Genomic DNA, 14922 nt, shown 5'->3' on the forward strand with positions numbered 1-14922 from the left:
TAGAAAAGTAAAAGGTAAAAAAAAAATTACCGACTCGTTTAACTATATCACTACTCCCTCATTCAACAAAAAATGTTAAGGTAGCCCAATCACTAATTGCCACGTAAACAAGATCACATAATCACTCATATCAAATAATTCCAAAAATAAAGAAAAAAGTTTTCCTTTACCCACCCTCTCCTTCTCCCCCACCGTCCCCTCTCGACTCCCTCCCTCTCCCCCTTCCCCATCATCCCTCCTCTGAAATTCTGAAAACAAGCCCATGCAAACAAAAAAAACCAAACACATTATCAAAAAAATCCAAAGACATAATAGTACGAAACAAACATTAATTCTACCGATTTTTGTTTTCTCTTGGATGGATGATGATGAGAGATAAATTCCACCCTGCGTCTTGCAAATTTACCATCCATTATTTAGTATTTTTTAAATGTAGGAGAATTGGAGCTTGTGAAAGACCGGATGTGATAAAGGAACATCACTACTTTATGTAAACAATCATCTACTACTAATATTATTTTAATATTATTTAAAATTAAGCATTTTTTAAAGGCAACTTTTAACGTTTCAATCAGTGATTTTCTTATATAAAAAAAAAAGTAACTGTTTTTTGTTGGCCTTTACACTTTACCATTAAAGGTGGTTCTTATTTAAATTTTAATTAATGTCGAAATTTGTTGGTTTTTGTTAGTTTAATCGATGGATGATTAGGGTAATTGGGTTGGATTAATTAATTTAAGTAATAAAATATGAGTGGAATTAAAATTAAAATTTAAAAAAAAGGGTGGACAGTTTAGATAGTTGGGCAGTGTTTTATGGAGTAAAGAATATTTGAGTATATTTGGGAGAGCGCGTTGAGAAGAAGAATTTGAAGATGGGATAGTTTTGGTGTGGATTATCATTTGTTCAGTTCATGGCCGGGATTTTTTTTTACAAAAAAAAGAGTCTGCCAAAAGCTTTGAAAATCTCTGGTGACAGCTTCGACCTATCAGTAAACAAAACCATACGTAGTTGGCCAACAGCGACTAATGACTCAAACCATTTTGATATTGAACCCAAAAAAATGACTCCAACCTTTCTGATTGTTTCATCCATGACAATGATTTTACATGTAAGATTATGGGTGAGTTTGGATGGGCGGTGTGTTTACCTCCGGTGAGGTTAAAAATAATAGTGGCGGTGAGATTAGTTACTGTAACGGTGAGATTGGATACTGTAGCGGTGAGATTAGAAACAATGGTGGAGTGTGTGTTTGGATTCAAACGCAGCTGTAGCAATGATGTGAGAATAAAAAATGACTGACATCAGATTAGAATTGATATATAATAGAATTTTTTAAAATTATTTTACTTTTTTAAATTATTAAAATATGTGAATTTATAAATTCATTTAATAAATATTAAAATGTATCTTTCAATATTTTAATGAATTATATAATTAATTTAAATTATTTATTAGATAAAATGATGATTATTTTTAATTTTTATAGTTAAATATTTTTTTATAACAATGATAAATATTATTTAACTTTCAAGGATAAAATGGTAAAATAATAAATAAAAATAATGATATTTTTGTCTGTTAAAAATACCAACAGCACCCTTAATTTTCAATTGCTGCTGAAATCTCTAGCAGAAAATCAGCTGTCTAGCGTGATGAGATTACTTCTCACTAGACTGCTCTGCTGAACCAAACACCATGACAGTATGGTTGACACCCTCAACTGCACCTCATTAACGTGTTGAAGCAAACCAAATGAAGCCTAAGACTTAAGAGCAATCGCGGGGCTAAGCTCTTGTGAGAGACCTTTAATGTAAAAAAAAAAAGGGACAAGAGCCTGATCTTTTGTGTTATTGAACCCATCAGAAGAAGCAATTAATTTTCACTTTATCTACCCGTTCAAGGAAAATAGATATAGTTGGTATAATAATTTATTTGATTTTTTAATTTTATAAAAAAATTATTTTAGCTCTTCATTTAATTTTATGTTTTTTTTATTTTAAACTTGAAACTTTTGTTAAATTATCCAAAAATGGATGAAAAGGTTAATGTTCTTTAATTTCACTACTGTAACACATAAATTGTCACATAGATAACATATCATTACTTAATTAACTTTTAAATTTTAAAAATAAAAAAATATAAAAAAATATTTTTAAAATTTCATTTTTCATATTTTTAAAATTTTAAAAGAACTAATTAAATATTGAGATGTCATTCACCTAATATGATAATAATCATATTTTTTGAGCAGCTTGTTTACCTCATTAGGCTTAGGCTCCCAATAATATGAAGTGATGAAGCACATTTATTTTTTTAACTTTCAGTGCTTCTCTCTTTTAACCATCAACTTATCGCAAGGAAGCCAGCCGCGTGAAGGGAAAAAAAGGCAGTCCAGGTATTAAAAGAACTTTAAAAAATGAAAAAGAAGGCATGGAATGCTGTTAATTCAATCGTTTTCTATAAATACAAATCTATTTGAACTCCCTTTCTCTCTGACTTTCTCAAGCGTTTATTTCGTTCCCAGTCAAAATAGCTCACCACGTCTATACCCTCACCTGCTGGCCACATGTTGCTAGCTTTCAAGCTAACCCTGCCCTGAAGCCTATGCCCTTTCCACACTCTCCTGCAATATGGAGACACATTGCCTCCTATGAAACTTTACTACCCTACCCAGCTTCACGTTCATCCACTCTGACAGGTTCTCCAGAGCAACCTATAACTTTACATCTGAAGCAAAAAAAAGTACCAAGGGTAATCCCTTGCCGCCTACATTATATGAATACACCATGCAGGTTCTGTGACAGCAACGGTGATTTATGTAGACTACGGGCTAATCAGTGAACTACAAGACATTGAAAGATATGGGAGTAAGGCGAGTCGGGGGAGGAGATGTAAAGTGGCTTCCAGACAACAAATGGATGCCACCAAGCGGAGTTCAAGCAGGAACAATCTACTCGGGTAACATAACAAAACTAGATAACCTATGCTTTACATGTCTACATCAAAGTAATATATCCATTATCCTGCACAGAACAAGTGAAGATTTAAAATAAACAGCAGAAAGTTTCCAATATGTGGCATACATAAAAATCAGTAATTAAGACTAATGTAGGCAGATATGAAGATCTCGCAACTACACGAACAATAAATATCAAACCTTGCGAACCAAGTAGCGTCTCCATTCACTGTACTGAAAGAAACAATTCATTCTATTCGCATCAGGTTGATAAAAGACAATGCCACAAGGTTAATGACAAAAGAAAATAGAACAACCGGTATTCTGATAAAGACGGTAGAACCTGAAACGATTGCCAATAAATTCAAATTTATCATCAAGAGTGACTCATGCTCCATGCATGCAGCTCATTAGACATTAATCCAACCTAGAGACCAAGGCATTCATACATGCACATAGAACTAGATTTTTTATCTGCCTCAGAACATAAATTAAACGTAACTTTATCCACTTCTCCTTGTATACACGGTAGCATCAAAACTTTTTTCCTCATCATTGATTAATATTCACACTACAATAGAAGCTTTGATAAACTGGATTTGAGTGTCAAAGATTTCGTTATCCTAGAACTTTAATAAAATGAACCTCACACAATTAAATGACAAAACGAAGTTTTATTTTTCCGGAAAATGAGATTTTAGATAAGGGCAAAACCTTTTCTCCCTTGTTCAAGTCCATCGATGAGCCATCAGAAGCAGTCACCATTCACCAAGATAAATGGCTAGAAAAATGGTAACACTATAGTTTCCATAAATCAAGTTTGCAGATGAAAAAAGTAATAATTGACAGTAGAACATGTAATGGAAGTATAATTGATGCAGGTGCTACTACTATTATGTTATTTTATTATTTCAATCTCATTTATTAATTATTAGACATATAGATCGATGGCTAAGATCATAAGATATCATTAAAGTTCAAATCTAGGTCTCGGATTAAAGCTGTTTTTGTAACCCTACGTCCAACATGATAATTCTGGAGAATTTCTAGAGCTGTCAGGCATGCCTCCAAAGTCCTCAATGGAGAACTAACATGAATTGTGAAAGAAGGTTTTATTTTCAATTACGAACAAGCACTTCTAGCTTTGCTTATCTGCATCACCTAAACAAGTTAATTTCATTGTACTAAGGCTTTGTTTTCGCTTAATTCAATATACAAACAAGTTAAATCTCAAAGCTCCAAGATGAAAACCTCGAAAATATATATCATCTAATCTCATAAGTATCAATGCTGAATGGACTAAATTTTCCACTAATATAACTTGCAGATATCTTGCAATCTCAAGGAAGAATGATCGTGGATTTACATCCCGCTAAATTTCCCAAGTCTAGGTGATGCAATTGAAAATGCAAAGATCTGAAAACTGCTGAGTCAAAGCTTTTGATGCAACATGAAGTTCGCAAATCTAACACAATTACTAGACCATGAACATGACTAAACAATCTAAAATAACGCCGTATTTTCTTTTACTAGTTCTACCTCCATTCTCATTCATACTTCCTTTTCTGATTTCATTCTTCTGGCCTTCTCAATATCCTCATTTCAGTCTAAGCTCCTTTGTAGATATCAGCTTGTAAGTGAACAAAATAGATAGGAAACAATGACAAAAGAACATGATGCATGATTACGGAAGAAATCTAATTGCTTGCCAGGATAACACTTTCTGGTTCAGCATATCAAGAGTACATTAATTTATTAACTACAAACAAACTGAAGTACTGCAAAAGAAGATTGGGATTGGACATCAAAGGGGTTCAGATTTAATATCAATGAACTTTGCACATAAATGAAAATGTCTGGAGATACACGTTCTTGTCTGTTAAACATGAATAAGACCTATGGTATTTTCCCTTTTCACTGATAAATAGGGCATGGTATTGATAATAATAATAATAATCCCATATAAACCTACACGCTTACAAACTGTACAAAACTACAAACCAAAGGAAGTAAGTGGTTAGGCTGCAGAATTTAGGATCTGAATTTGAATGTATATCATGTACAATTTTACTACTTCTGTAACTGAATATGTATATTAAAGCACTAAAGCTTTTGGGTTATTCACTTCCAAACCTTAATAGCCCCATCTCTACCGCTTGAGATTAAGAGTCTCTGGTTTAATTTCACTGAAGCCAAAGAGAGGACAGAATCATGGTGGCATCCAGCAGAATCAGTGGCAGCAGCAGCAAGAACTGCTTTTGCTGTCAGCTTTGTTGTTAGAGGTCGTCTCTTTGTCTCCTGTTTATGAAAAGATAATAAATAAATATTAAAAGGGAACCCTAAATCATCAACTTTAAAAGACAAACAAAAACAGCAATAAAAGTTCCACAAGGCATGCTTGCTTTATAATATGAAAAGATAGTTGAGAGAATTTGCACAAAAAACATGATAGAAGACGAGAACAGCGATTCAAAAATGACATGGCTGACAACTTTAGCTTAGTAATTTGCCTAGTTTTCATTAAAAATTAACAGCTTTACTCCCTAAGGCTTTGCTAGGTAGAGACTAGAGAGGAAAGAAAAATTGGAAAGATGGAAAATTCAAAGGGTAGAAAAACAGAACTTGGTAGGAAGGATGGAAAATTTGAAAGAAAAAGTTATCTTTCCATCCATTACTTGGTAGAGTTGACAAGTGAAAGGAAAGAAAATAAAACATTTGAAAATTGCATAATTTTGAACTAACATACACCTCTCCCTCATTTTCTCCCCTCTCGTCATTCCAATTTAAAAAGATTGGTTTTTATGCATTAAGATGGAAAATAATCATCTCTCCTATTTTCTTTCCTCTCACTTTCCTTCCCTACCAAGCACAGTCAAATTTTATTTTCTTTCCACTTTTCCATTCCTTCCTTCCTTCCGTCCCTCTACTATCCACCCAACCAAACACACCCTAAGTGACAAGTAATAAAAGCAAAATCCGTAAATGAATATTTAAGAGAAGGAAAGGTAACTAAAAAACATAAGCCCCGGCAAAGAATAAGTTGTAAAGCAAGAAATTAAAGTTTCCCACGATAAGTTGAAGCTCTGACTAAAATAAAAAAGGATGCTTGTCTATCAGTAAGATACATTTCCATACTACTTACTACATTTGATCGAGATAGATAAATAGAAAACCGTTATCCACAGTAACCCAACAAAAGTCTGAAAGGAAAACACATGAATGAAGTTTAACGTAAAGCTATCACTAAAAGATACCTGTACAACTTGTGCACCAAAACTTGATCTTGCTTCATAGAAATCATCATTTCCAACTCCCTTAAAATTTGGGCCACACATACAGTAACTTCTATCAGGGCTGCAATTAAAACAATGTAAATGATGAATAAAATTCCATAAGATCACTGAACAAGGTTAGAAGAAAAAAGGAATTCGACAAAAACCTGAAATGGTCCCAGCGGCGAATTCTTAAGTCAGTGCCCCCAGTCAACAGATCACCACCAGGTAAAGGAAGTAATGAACGGATACCCGGAAGACGAGGAGGTGGTTCATTTAGTTCATCCACTCGATACCTTGGATTTGCATTCCTCCTCGGATCAGATTTAGAGCTTGTTTTAGCAGATGGCCTAGCCAATGCCCATGGTAAATCAGACATTTCTGCATCACTATCATAATTTGCAGCCCTAAATACCTGGAGATAGAAATTGGAAGGAAAAAATTCAATCATGGTGAATGATAAGAACAAAACCAGTTTTCAATTCTCACTATAGAGAGCCAAATACAGGCTTTTTAATATCCCTTCAAATCAGTTTCCATTGTGCATAACCTCTAAAGAAGGTTTTAAAAAGATATAACTAGAACAATAATAACATCTCTTCCATTTTCTCCTAATGCAATTTGGAAGGAACCTCACTTTTCTATCCTACCAACCATGATAAAAACCCTTTTTCCACCTGCCCCTTTTCATCCTCAGAATGTTTTCTCCTATCAAACACAGTTTTAATATAAAGCTACTGGAAAATTTTCTAATTATTGTTCCAAATACCACAATCATTTATTTCAATTATACATGCATTTAAAAATAGTAATTCATAGAACAATAGCCTGTTTACCTGGTGGCAGGTCCCATTCTCTGCATTCCAAAGTGAGACTTCATTGCAGCCAGCAGCAACATAAATAAGAGGCCTAGCAGTTGTAGAAACTGAGACACTTGAAGGAGGGACAAAGAGACACATCTTTTCTACCGGGCATACAAGAGAATACTGCCATGAGTTCACCGGAATACGGAACCTCAAATCCCAAAGGGTAAGCACACCCCTAGAAGACCCTGAAACAAACCAGTTGCCGCAAGGGCCAGCTACCAGACACGATATATAGCCTTCCTCTGGAATTGCTTTCAGCGTCCATGCATTTGAACTTGATCTTGTATCCCAAAGATGAATACCACAATTTTGGGTGCTGTACATAAACGTTTGAATGCCACAGTTATCTATGGGGTAGTTCAAAAGGGTAAGTATTGCACCTTCCTTCACATCCTTCTTTTTTATATCAGCGATACCTGAATACTTTTCAACAACATTTCCTAGACCTTTAGAAATATGATCAACAGAAAACATATGTATTGTCCCATCGCAAGCTCCAACAACAACTTGGGCAGAGTTTCGGAGCATTGCAGTGCATAGTCCTCGGCTTCCTTCCAAGTGATAAGTCAGCCTCGACCTAAATGATATATCCTTCTCCAACTTTCTTGAATCCCACACTTTGACAGTGGAATCATCAGATGCACTCACAAAGAAACTGTGATCATTTGAAACTGCAATATCATTGACAGCAGATCGGTGCTCCTGCAGGTGTGCAACCAACACCCCACGAGGCCTCCAACCCGAATCTGGAATTGATGAAGACCGAGAAAAAGAGGGTAGTCCGGTAAAATCAGTCGAAGTAGAAGCATCTTCCATTCTAACCGAACTTCCTTTCACTGTACCGGATAATCCCATGTCTTGAAATTTACTATTAACATTGGCTATTTGATCATTTTCCCGACTTTCTGGTTCATGCACAACTCTGTAGAACTGTTTAGAACCGGCAGTTATACCAAAGGAGCCTGAAACAAGCTTAGGTGTTGGAACTGAACTAGCCAGGCTGAATGATTTACTAATTGGATCCATCCAAGGCAAAGGAGTATCAGAAGCTGCTGAAGGAGCTACCGTAGCTCGCTTGTCCATGCTAAAAGAGTACAAAGGTATACCTTCTGACGACTTATCACACATGAAACTATTTAAACCATTGAGCTGCGGAGATGTTAAGCCTGAAAACTGTAACTTCTCTGAGCATAATGGATCATGCATGTCGATTGCACTAGAAGCATTACGTGTATTACACCCCAGTGCTCTCAGCTTGGCATCGTCATCAGCAACTTCTGTTAGCCCTGATTGCTGCAAGACACTATCAATAGGTCTATGACTTCCATTAGACTGTTGTTTCTCAGACCAATACTTCATTGAGTCTAATTCCCCAGTCCCTCTCTCGAGTAAATCAGCAATTTCCCATTGTTTAGATTGTGCTGATGAATTGTACCATATCTTTCTCTGTCTCTCCAACATATCAGAACTTCTAGCATTTTGTAAGACTTCATAAAATACTTCCCTTGAGACTGGTGGCTTCAGACAAGAAAGAAGAGCCTTTTCAAAGTCCAGAGATGCAGGTTGTCGACGTAGGAAAGGCTGTATAACTGGAGCAAGAAAAACGTAAGAATCTACAGCTCCCAAGCACTCACTGCTAGATGCAAGGAAAGTGACAACTGACCTCCTTACCCATTGACTAGGATAACATAGCAATGGAAAAGAACGCTCTATCATTTCAATCAATATTCTTTTCCGCAAAAAACCACTTTTGCACAGAACGGCCAAACAATCCAGCGCATTGACAATAACAGCCTCTATTGCATCACCTAAAGCCTGCTCAATATAAGGTAAAAGATATTCCTCTACACTTCGTTGGCCCACAAAGAAGCAGACAAACACAATTTGCCCATAGAACACTGCCCTTAGCTGCTCATCTCTATCATTCAAAAAAGCTGGAAGTATGGGCAACAAAAAGTCATTGCTCTGTCGCTGGCCAAAAAAGCAGCATAAGTTGCCAATGTCCTGAAGGAGTGCTCTTCTAATGTTTGGAGTTTGCTTTTGACCCATTACAAGTTCCTGTACTACCTCAGCAATCAACTTCCTCAATTGGCCTAACTGTGCATCACTGTTTGACCTCTGCATACGCCCAGATGACTCACCAGATGACGCTAATGACTTCTGTGGCAAATTCGTTTCATTAAGAACCCCAGCCTCACTAAGCCTTATTGAATGAATCAAGAATCCATAAGCTGTTAGAGCCAGCTTAGCTATATTGCTTGCATAACAAATTCTCACACTTTCCTCTGGATCATCAGGAAGCATGGAAAGCATTGGAAGAATATACTCCGGAAAAATTTTGGCATCGCTTGGAGGAAATTCTCGAACTAAGGGCAGAATGTCACACAAAGTCTCAAGGGCAGCACACCGCACAATTGCCGCTGGGTCTGAAAGCATTGCAATTACATACGGAAGCACTCGCTGCAAGCGATCTTCATCATCGATGTATAGTGAAGAAGTCTTCAGCAAAAGTATAGCCCCTCTCCTTAAGTGAGGCAACTTAACGTTACGTATGCAAGAACAAAGCAGAGAGGCGACTAGCACCATCCCTTCACATTTCATACTGTCTTGAGGTAAAGGCAGAAAAGGCATTCCGAACGTGTCTGATTGACTGTCATAGTCAGACATCAATGAGTTTAAATCATCCATGGTAATCTTTTTTAAAAAAGGGTGATCATTTTTCCTAAACAAATCAGAAATATTTTGATGAAGGACAGGAGATTGCATGCCATGTTGTTTAAAATCTTGGGAAAGTTCATATTTAGGTGCATCCCCTCTTGTTGACTTCTCCCCAAGGTAATGATTGCTCTGTTCAACATCCCCAAGTAGGGTATTAATGTTTCCAGGAAGCTTGAACTGATCCCTAATAGAAGCATTATCTATCTTTTCTCTTTTTGTCAACAAGTGATTTGCTGAGCTTAACTTTTGTTTTGGAGCAATCTCTTCTGACTGTTGTTTTGCAACAATTTCTTGCGACAAATGACCACTTAAGGTATGTGACTTGCCAAGTCCTTTTCCCATCTCATCACTTGACCTCTTGCTCATCATTTGCTTCAGCATCTCAGGGAACACTCTCTGGCACATTGCAATCTACAGTAGAATTACAGAGCAGGAATGCATATATTAGATGCAAGAAGGATAGATTTTCCAAGTTCCAAATTAAAAATATGTTTACCCTCATATCAGAATGAAGAGGATTCCAGCAACGATAAAATCCGTGCAGAAATGGGGAGAAGTAGCTAGGAAATACAGCAGCTACATAATTCTGTAGATAACTTTCAGCAGATAGGCGAGACTCTGGTTCAAGTTGGATCATATGAAGTATCATCTTGCGTACTCCAATATCTGGGATCTGCACATGCAGTGCATATTATTAGAAAAGAAAGTTAAGTATGAATTGAATTTAACAAGAAGAAAGTAAGAATAATTCTTACGACTAACAAGAATAGCACTGCTAGTAGTCTTGTGCAGGAAAATGAATAGCAGCAATAAGATCAAATAAAACTCAATATGAAGAAGGAAAATCAGTGGAAAGGGATAGCAAGTGCATCAGGCAGAAAGGCAGGGAAGGAAATTAGCACCTTTTCAAGATGTTGACTAGGATCATATTGCCCTCTGCGATATGCAAGAAGCTGAGAGAGTTCAAACAGCGGCTGGCCCTCAAGGAAAAGCTCAGCAATTACACATCTAAACAGTGGCATAGCAAGTGTATATTATTATATTGTTGGACAAAAATGATATGGTATTTACATTTTGTTAAAAACTATATCGAAACCACTATTTCACATGAAAGATCAAACTATATCAAAAACACTCGCAAACCAAAAAGTAACAAAATTTCACAGCAATCACATCTGGCAGATTATCATTACTTCACTAGAAGACTGAACATCAGGCAATACCACTATATGTTTTGAAGATTCAATCCTATCAGTATGTTTAAGCTAAAATCTTTAAAAGGCATAGTACAGATTGGCATATCAAGATACTATGTATGGTAATTCACAATGTAGCACTATCTCACCAATCGGTGCCTCAAAAAATTACACTTTTAAAATGAAACTCAATTTTTGAAACCATTTATCTAGTGACATATGATTTCAGATAAGAGACCAGAATGTCTTTGAAAAGGAAAATAATTTCAGAAGGTAGTGTAGTTTCAAAAAAAAAATGAAGCTACTAGATTAAGAAAGCTCACCCAATAGCAAAGATGTCCATAGATGGTTTCAAAGGTGCATCTTGAGCAACTTGCATTTCACCTCCATGCTCATAAAATCTCTATATAACAAAGAGGAAAAAACAGTATCAAAACAAAGAATGCATAATAGCTATATTTTAAGGAATTTATTGACCACCGCGTAGAGAATGTATATGTCATCAATTTGCTAGTCAAAAGAACAGGGCAAATTTGCTAGCCAAAAACGAAAGGTGCAAATACGAGAACATGTATGTCATCAATTTAGATTGCAAATCATCCTTGTATGATGCATTGATAACATGAGACTGTTCATCCAAAAATCTATCATGAGAAACAAACAAAACAATGATCGGTTCAAACCACAGCAATAAAATAAGTGAAACTAGAACCAACCTCTGGTGCAAGATAACACAGCCTTCTTCCTCCGGTGTCAAAGAAGAAGGAGAAATCTGAAGGGTCGTCATAAGGAATATATGTGGGCTTGAATGAGGCAAAATCAGCAAGATAAACCCAGTTCCACGAGGTAACCAACACATTCTCACATTTAATATCACCTAAAACAATTTTGAAAGTACAGCAATTAAAAACAGCATAGAACAAATGAAATCAGAAGATATAACAAATAAATTCCTCTGTAACTAACTGAACTGACCATGGCATATCCCCTTCTCGTGGCACTGCTTCGCTGCAAGAAGCAACTACAGCACCACACACACAAAAAAAAAAAAAAAACTGAGACGAATTTTACTCTTCAAAGCCTAAGAGAGTAAGATGCAAGGAGAAAGTAATGGAAACAGACCTGAAACGCCAACCACTTCTTTTCAACGAGACTCAGAAAGGGCCGAGTACTTAATCGATCATGTAAATTATTGAAAAAGTATTGCCTTAACAAATAGGCCGCTTTGTCCGTTTCTTGCCAAAACTGTTCGAAAATCAAACATTCAGAAATTAAATTTCCAAATTTTTATCTGGTTAATCTAAATCTCAATCTCAAGAATTAGTGTCATGCAGATAGTTCGGACCATAACAGTTTTATATAATTAAACTTAGGTCTAAGTGAAATACAAATCAAACAGTAAAAAAAAAATCAAGAGACAACCGGTGACCTGGAAGGGCCAAACGTGGGGGTGTTCAAGTGAGCGAAAGATTTCTTTGATGTGAACGAGTCGACGCTCGTACTCACGGAGATCGATGGAATCGCCACGCTTGAAGTAGACCTTAACGAGGACGAGACCTTCGTCGTGCTTACATAGGATCGACTTGAAGAATCGGCCTCGACCAAGCACCTCCTTCAACACCAGATTGTACGAAGACGGCAGGTCATGCAGGTAATACTCCGTCGCCGAGACCTGCGTCGTTCGCGCGATCTTGTTCCCCATTTAGCATTTGAGTTTTCGCCGCAACTTTGCAAAAAAAAAAAATTTTCTTCTATAGCATCGTCTCAAAGCAAATATGGAGTATGGGCGCTTCGGATGGCAGGATTTTCTTCTCTCTTTTTTTCTTTTTCTTTGTTTAATAGATAAATAATTTAAAAGGGAAAAAAATAGTTTTCTCCTGCTGGAGTTTGGCTTCTTTTTTGGTATGGGGTTGAAAGTTTTTTTGGGTTCGGGTTTCGTGATTTTGAGATAGAGTAGGTTAGGAGTTTGGAGCTGAGATGAGTACTAAACAACGTGGCGTGAGAAGATAGGTAATCCATCTGGGGCCCATTCAGACTTTAACGGATGCGATGATCTTTGATATGAGATCTACGTAAAAACGGCTCCATTGTATGCTTGGTTGGGATCCAACTTTTATCAATTTTTTAGATTTCAGATGTTTACACATAACACGGCTAGGAAAAATTAACTTGAAAAAGATGAAAATTGTGTAAATTGAAAATCCATTCAAATTATTATTTTAATTCTTATTTTATAAATTAAATCATAGTGTAATGTCTTGAACATGGTCCAATTGTTAACTAAGAAAATAAAGTCACCTAGCACAAAACTAGTTCTTTTTGAAGGTAGCAGAAAACTTCTTTCTTTATAGAAATTAGCACAAAACTAATTATTAAAACCTCATAATTTGCTCAAAAATAATTTTAGCATTCAAAGTTTCAAATAAATTGAAAAATCCGCATGGTCAGACATATCATGCATAATAACCCTTGAGCATTAGGTATAAATATCAAATTATGATTTTTATTCTATTTATCCCGCTTTACGATTTTTTACCGTTATTAAGTCATCCTTTTCCATCTCAATTTTATTTTTATAGGTTTAAATATCAAAATACATCTTGGAATATAAGTTTTGATGCATTTAAATAATATACTGCCTTATAAAAACGTATAAATTTTAAACTTGATCCATCTTTCTCCGAGAATTGTCTCTAATAATAAATCAACATCAAAAACATCAACACCGTTAACATAACAAATCATTTGCATTCATATTCTTTTATATACTAATTTATAATGTCACATGCGCTATATGTGATTTTATGGGCTTGACTTTTTAATTAAATTTTAAATAATATATTTTTAATTATTTAATTACTTTTTAATTAGTTATTTTAATTGTTAAATATAATTAAAATATATTAATTTAGGTGTTGTTTAATAAACTAAAAATAAATATTGAAAATTTAAATATTAGATTTAAGTTATAATATTGTTTGATATATTACATAAAATTAATTACGGATATAATTAAATTGTTTGATAAATGTAGATTTTAAATTATAAAAATACATATTCTACAACTTATCCTTAAATTTTAAACATTTTAACTTGTTGTAAACAAAAATTAAACTTTAAACATAAATTTTTATAAGATAATATAATATTAAAATAAATAAAACAAACTTTATTTAATTAAATTTATTCTTAATTAAGTGATAAATAACTCTTTATATATTTATTGTTTTCACACTAAAAATTCTAACAAGATTGTTTTATTTTAGATTATCAAACATGTGTAAAAAATTAAATTATTAAAAATATTAATTTTCAATTGATTTAATTTTTCAATGATCTATCCAACAAACCCTTATTTAACAATTCAAATATAATAAAACAAAATTTTCAAATATTTTGTAGATCAATAAAATTTTAATAATATTAAAAATATTAAAAATTAAATCATAATTAAAACATTTGTACTATTTCCGGTATACAGTATAATTTTATTTCATGTAATCATTGTTTAAAATAATAACTGATAAATATAATTAAAATATATTAATTTTTTGATAATTCAAATATAGTACTAATAAAAATTCATATCATTAAAGTATTTGTACAATCAATAAAATTTGATTCACGTTCAATTTTTATTTTTATTTTCTTAATAGTAAATAAATTGACTGTAATCATTTTAAAATAATATATAATTAATATATAGAAAAAAATATCAAAGTAAAAATTGTTTAAAAACTTTTTAAATAATTGTAATTGTAAAAAAATTGTGCAATTTCTATTTCGACTATACTTATTTTAACTAAAACTTTAAGTTTGTAAATTAAATTATATATTTTTAAATGTGTAATTATCACAATTTTTATTAATTTTAAATTATTTTAAATTTATAATTATCACAAATTCTATTT

The 14922-nt window shown here is 34.1% G+C and overlaps 1 protein-coding gene across 2 annotated transcripts; it reads right to left on the bottom strand.

The window, feature by feature from the left end:
* Nucleotides 1-4756: 4756 nt before the first annotated feature.
* Nucleotides 4757-12929, bottom strand: LOC105767583 (serine/threonine-protein kinase VPS15). 2 transcript variants are annotated; one of them, XM_012587150.2, is made up of 11 exons: nucleotides 12441-12929; nucleotides 12134-12256; nucleotides 11987-12032; nucleotides 11728-11888; nucleotides 11335-11414; nucleotides 10718-10823; nucleotides 10312-10488; nucleotides 7068-10226; nucleotides 6399-6646; nucleotides 6214-6313; nucleotides 4757-5257 (listed from the first exon to the last, which is right to left on the bottom strand). In XM_012587150.2, the coding sequence occupies exons 1-11, from the start codon at nucleotides 12711-12713 to the stop codon at nucleotides 5081-5083; spliced, it is 4650 nt and encodes a 1549-aa protein (XP_012442604.1). In that variant the 5' UTR covers nucleotides 12714-12929; the 3' UTR covers nucleotides 4757-5080. The 2 variants fall into 2 exon arrangements, with proteins under 2 accessions (XP_012442604.1, XP_012442605.1); XM_012587151.1 differs by lacking the exons at nucleotides 11987-12032; nucleotides 12441-12929.
* Between the last annotated feature and the right edge of the window lie 1993 nt (nucleotides 12930-14922).

Source organism: Gossypium raimondii, chromosome 5, assembly GCF_025698545.1.
Source record: "Gossypium raimondii isolate GPD5lz chromosome 5, ASM2569854v1, whole genome shotgun sequence".
Taxonomy (NCBI): Eukaryota; Viridiplantae; Streptophyta; class Magnoliopsida; order Malvales; family Malvaceae; genus Gossypium; species Gossypium raimondii.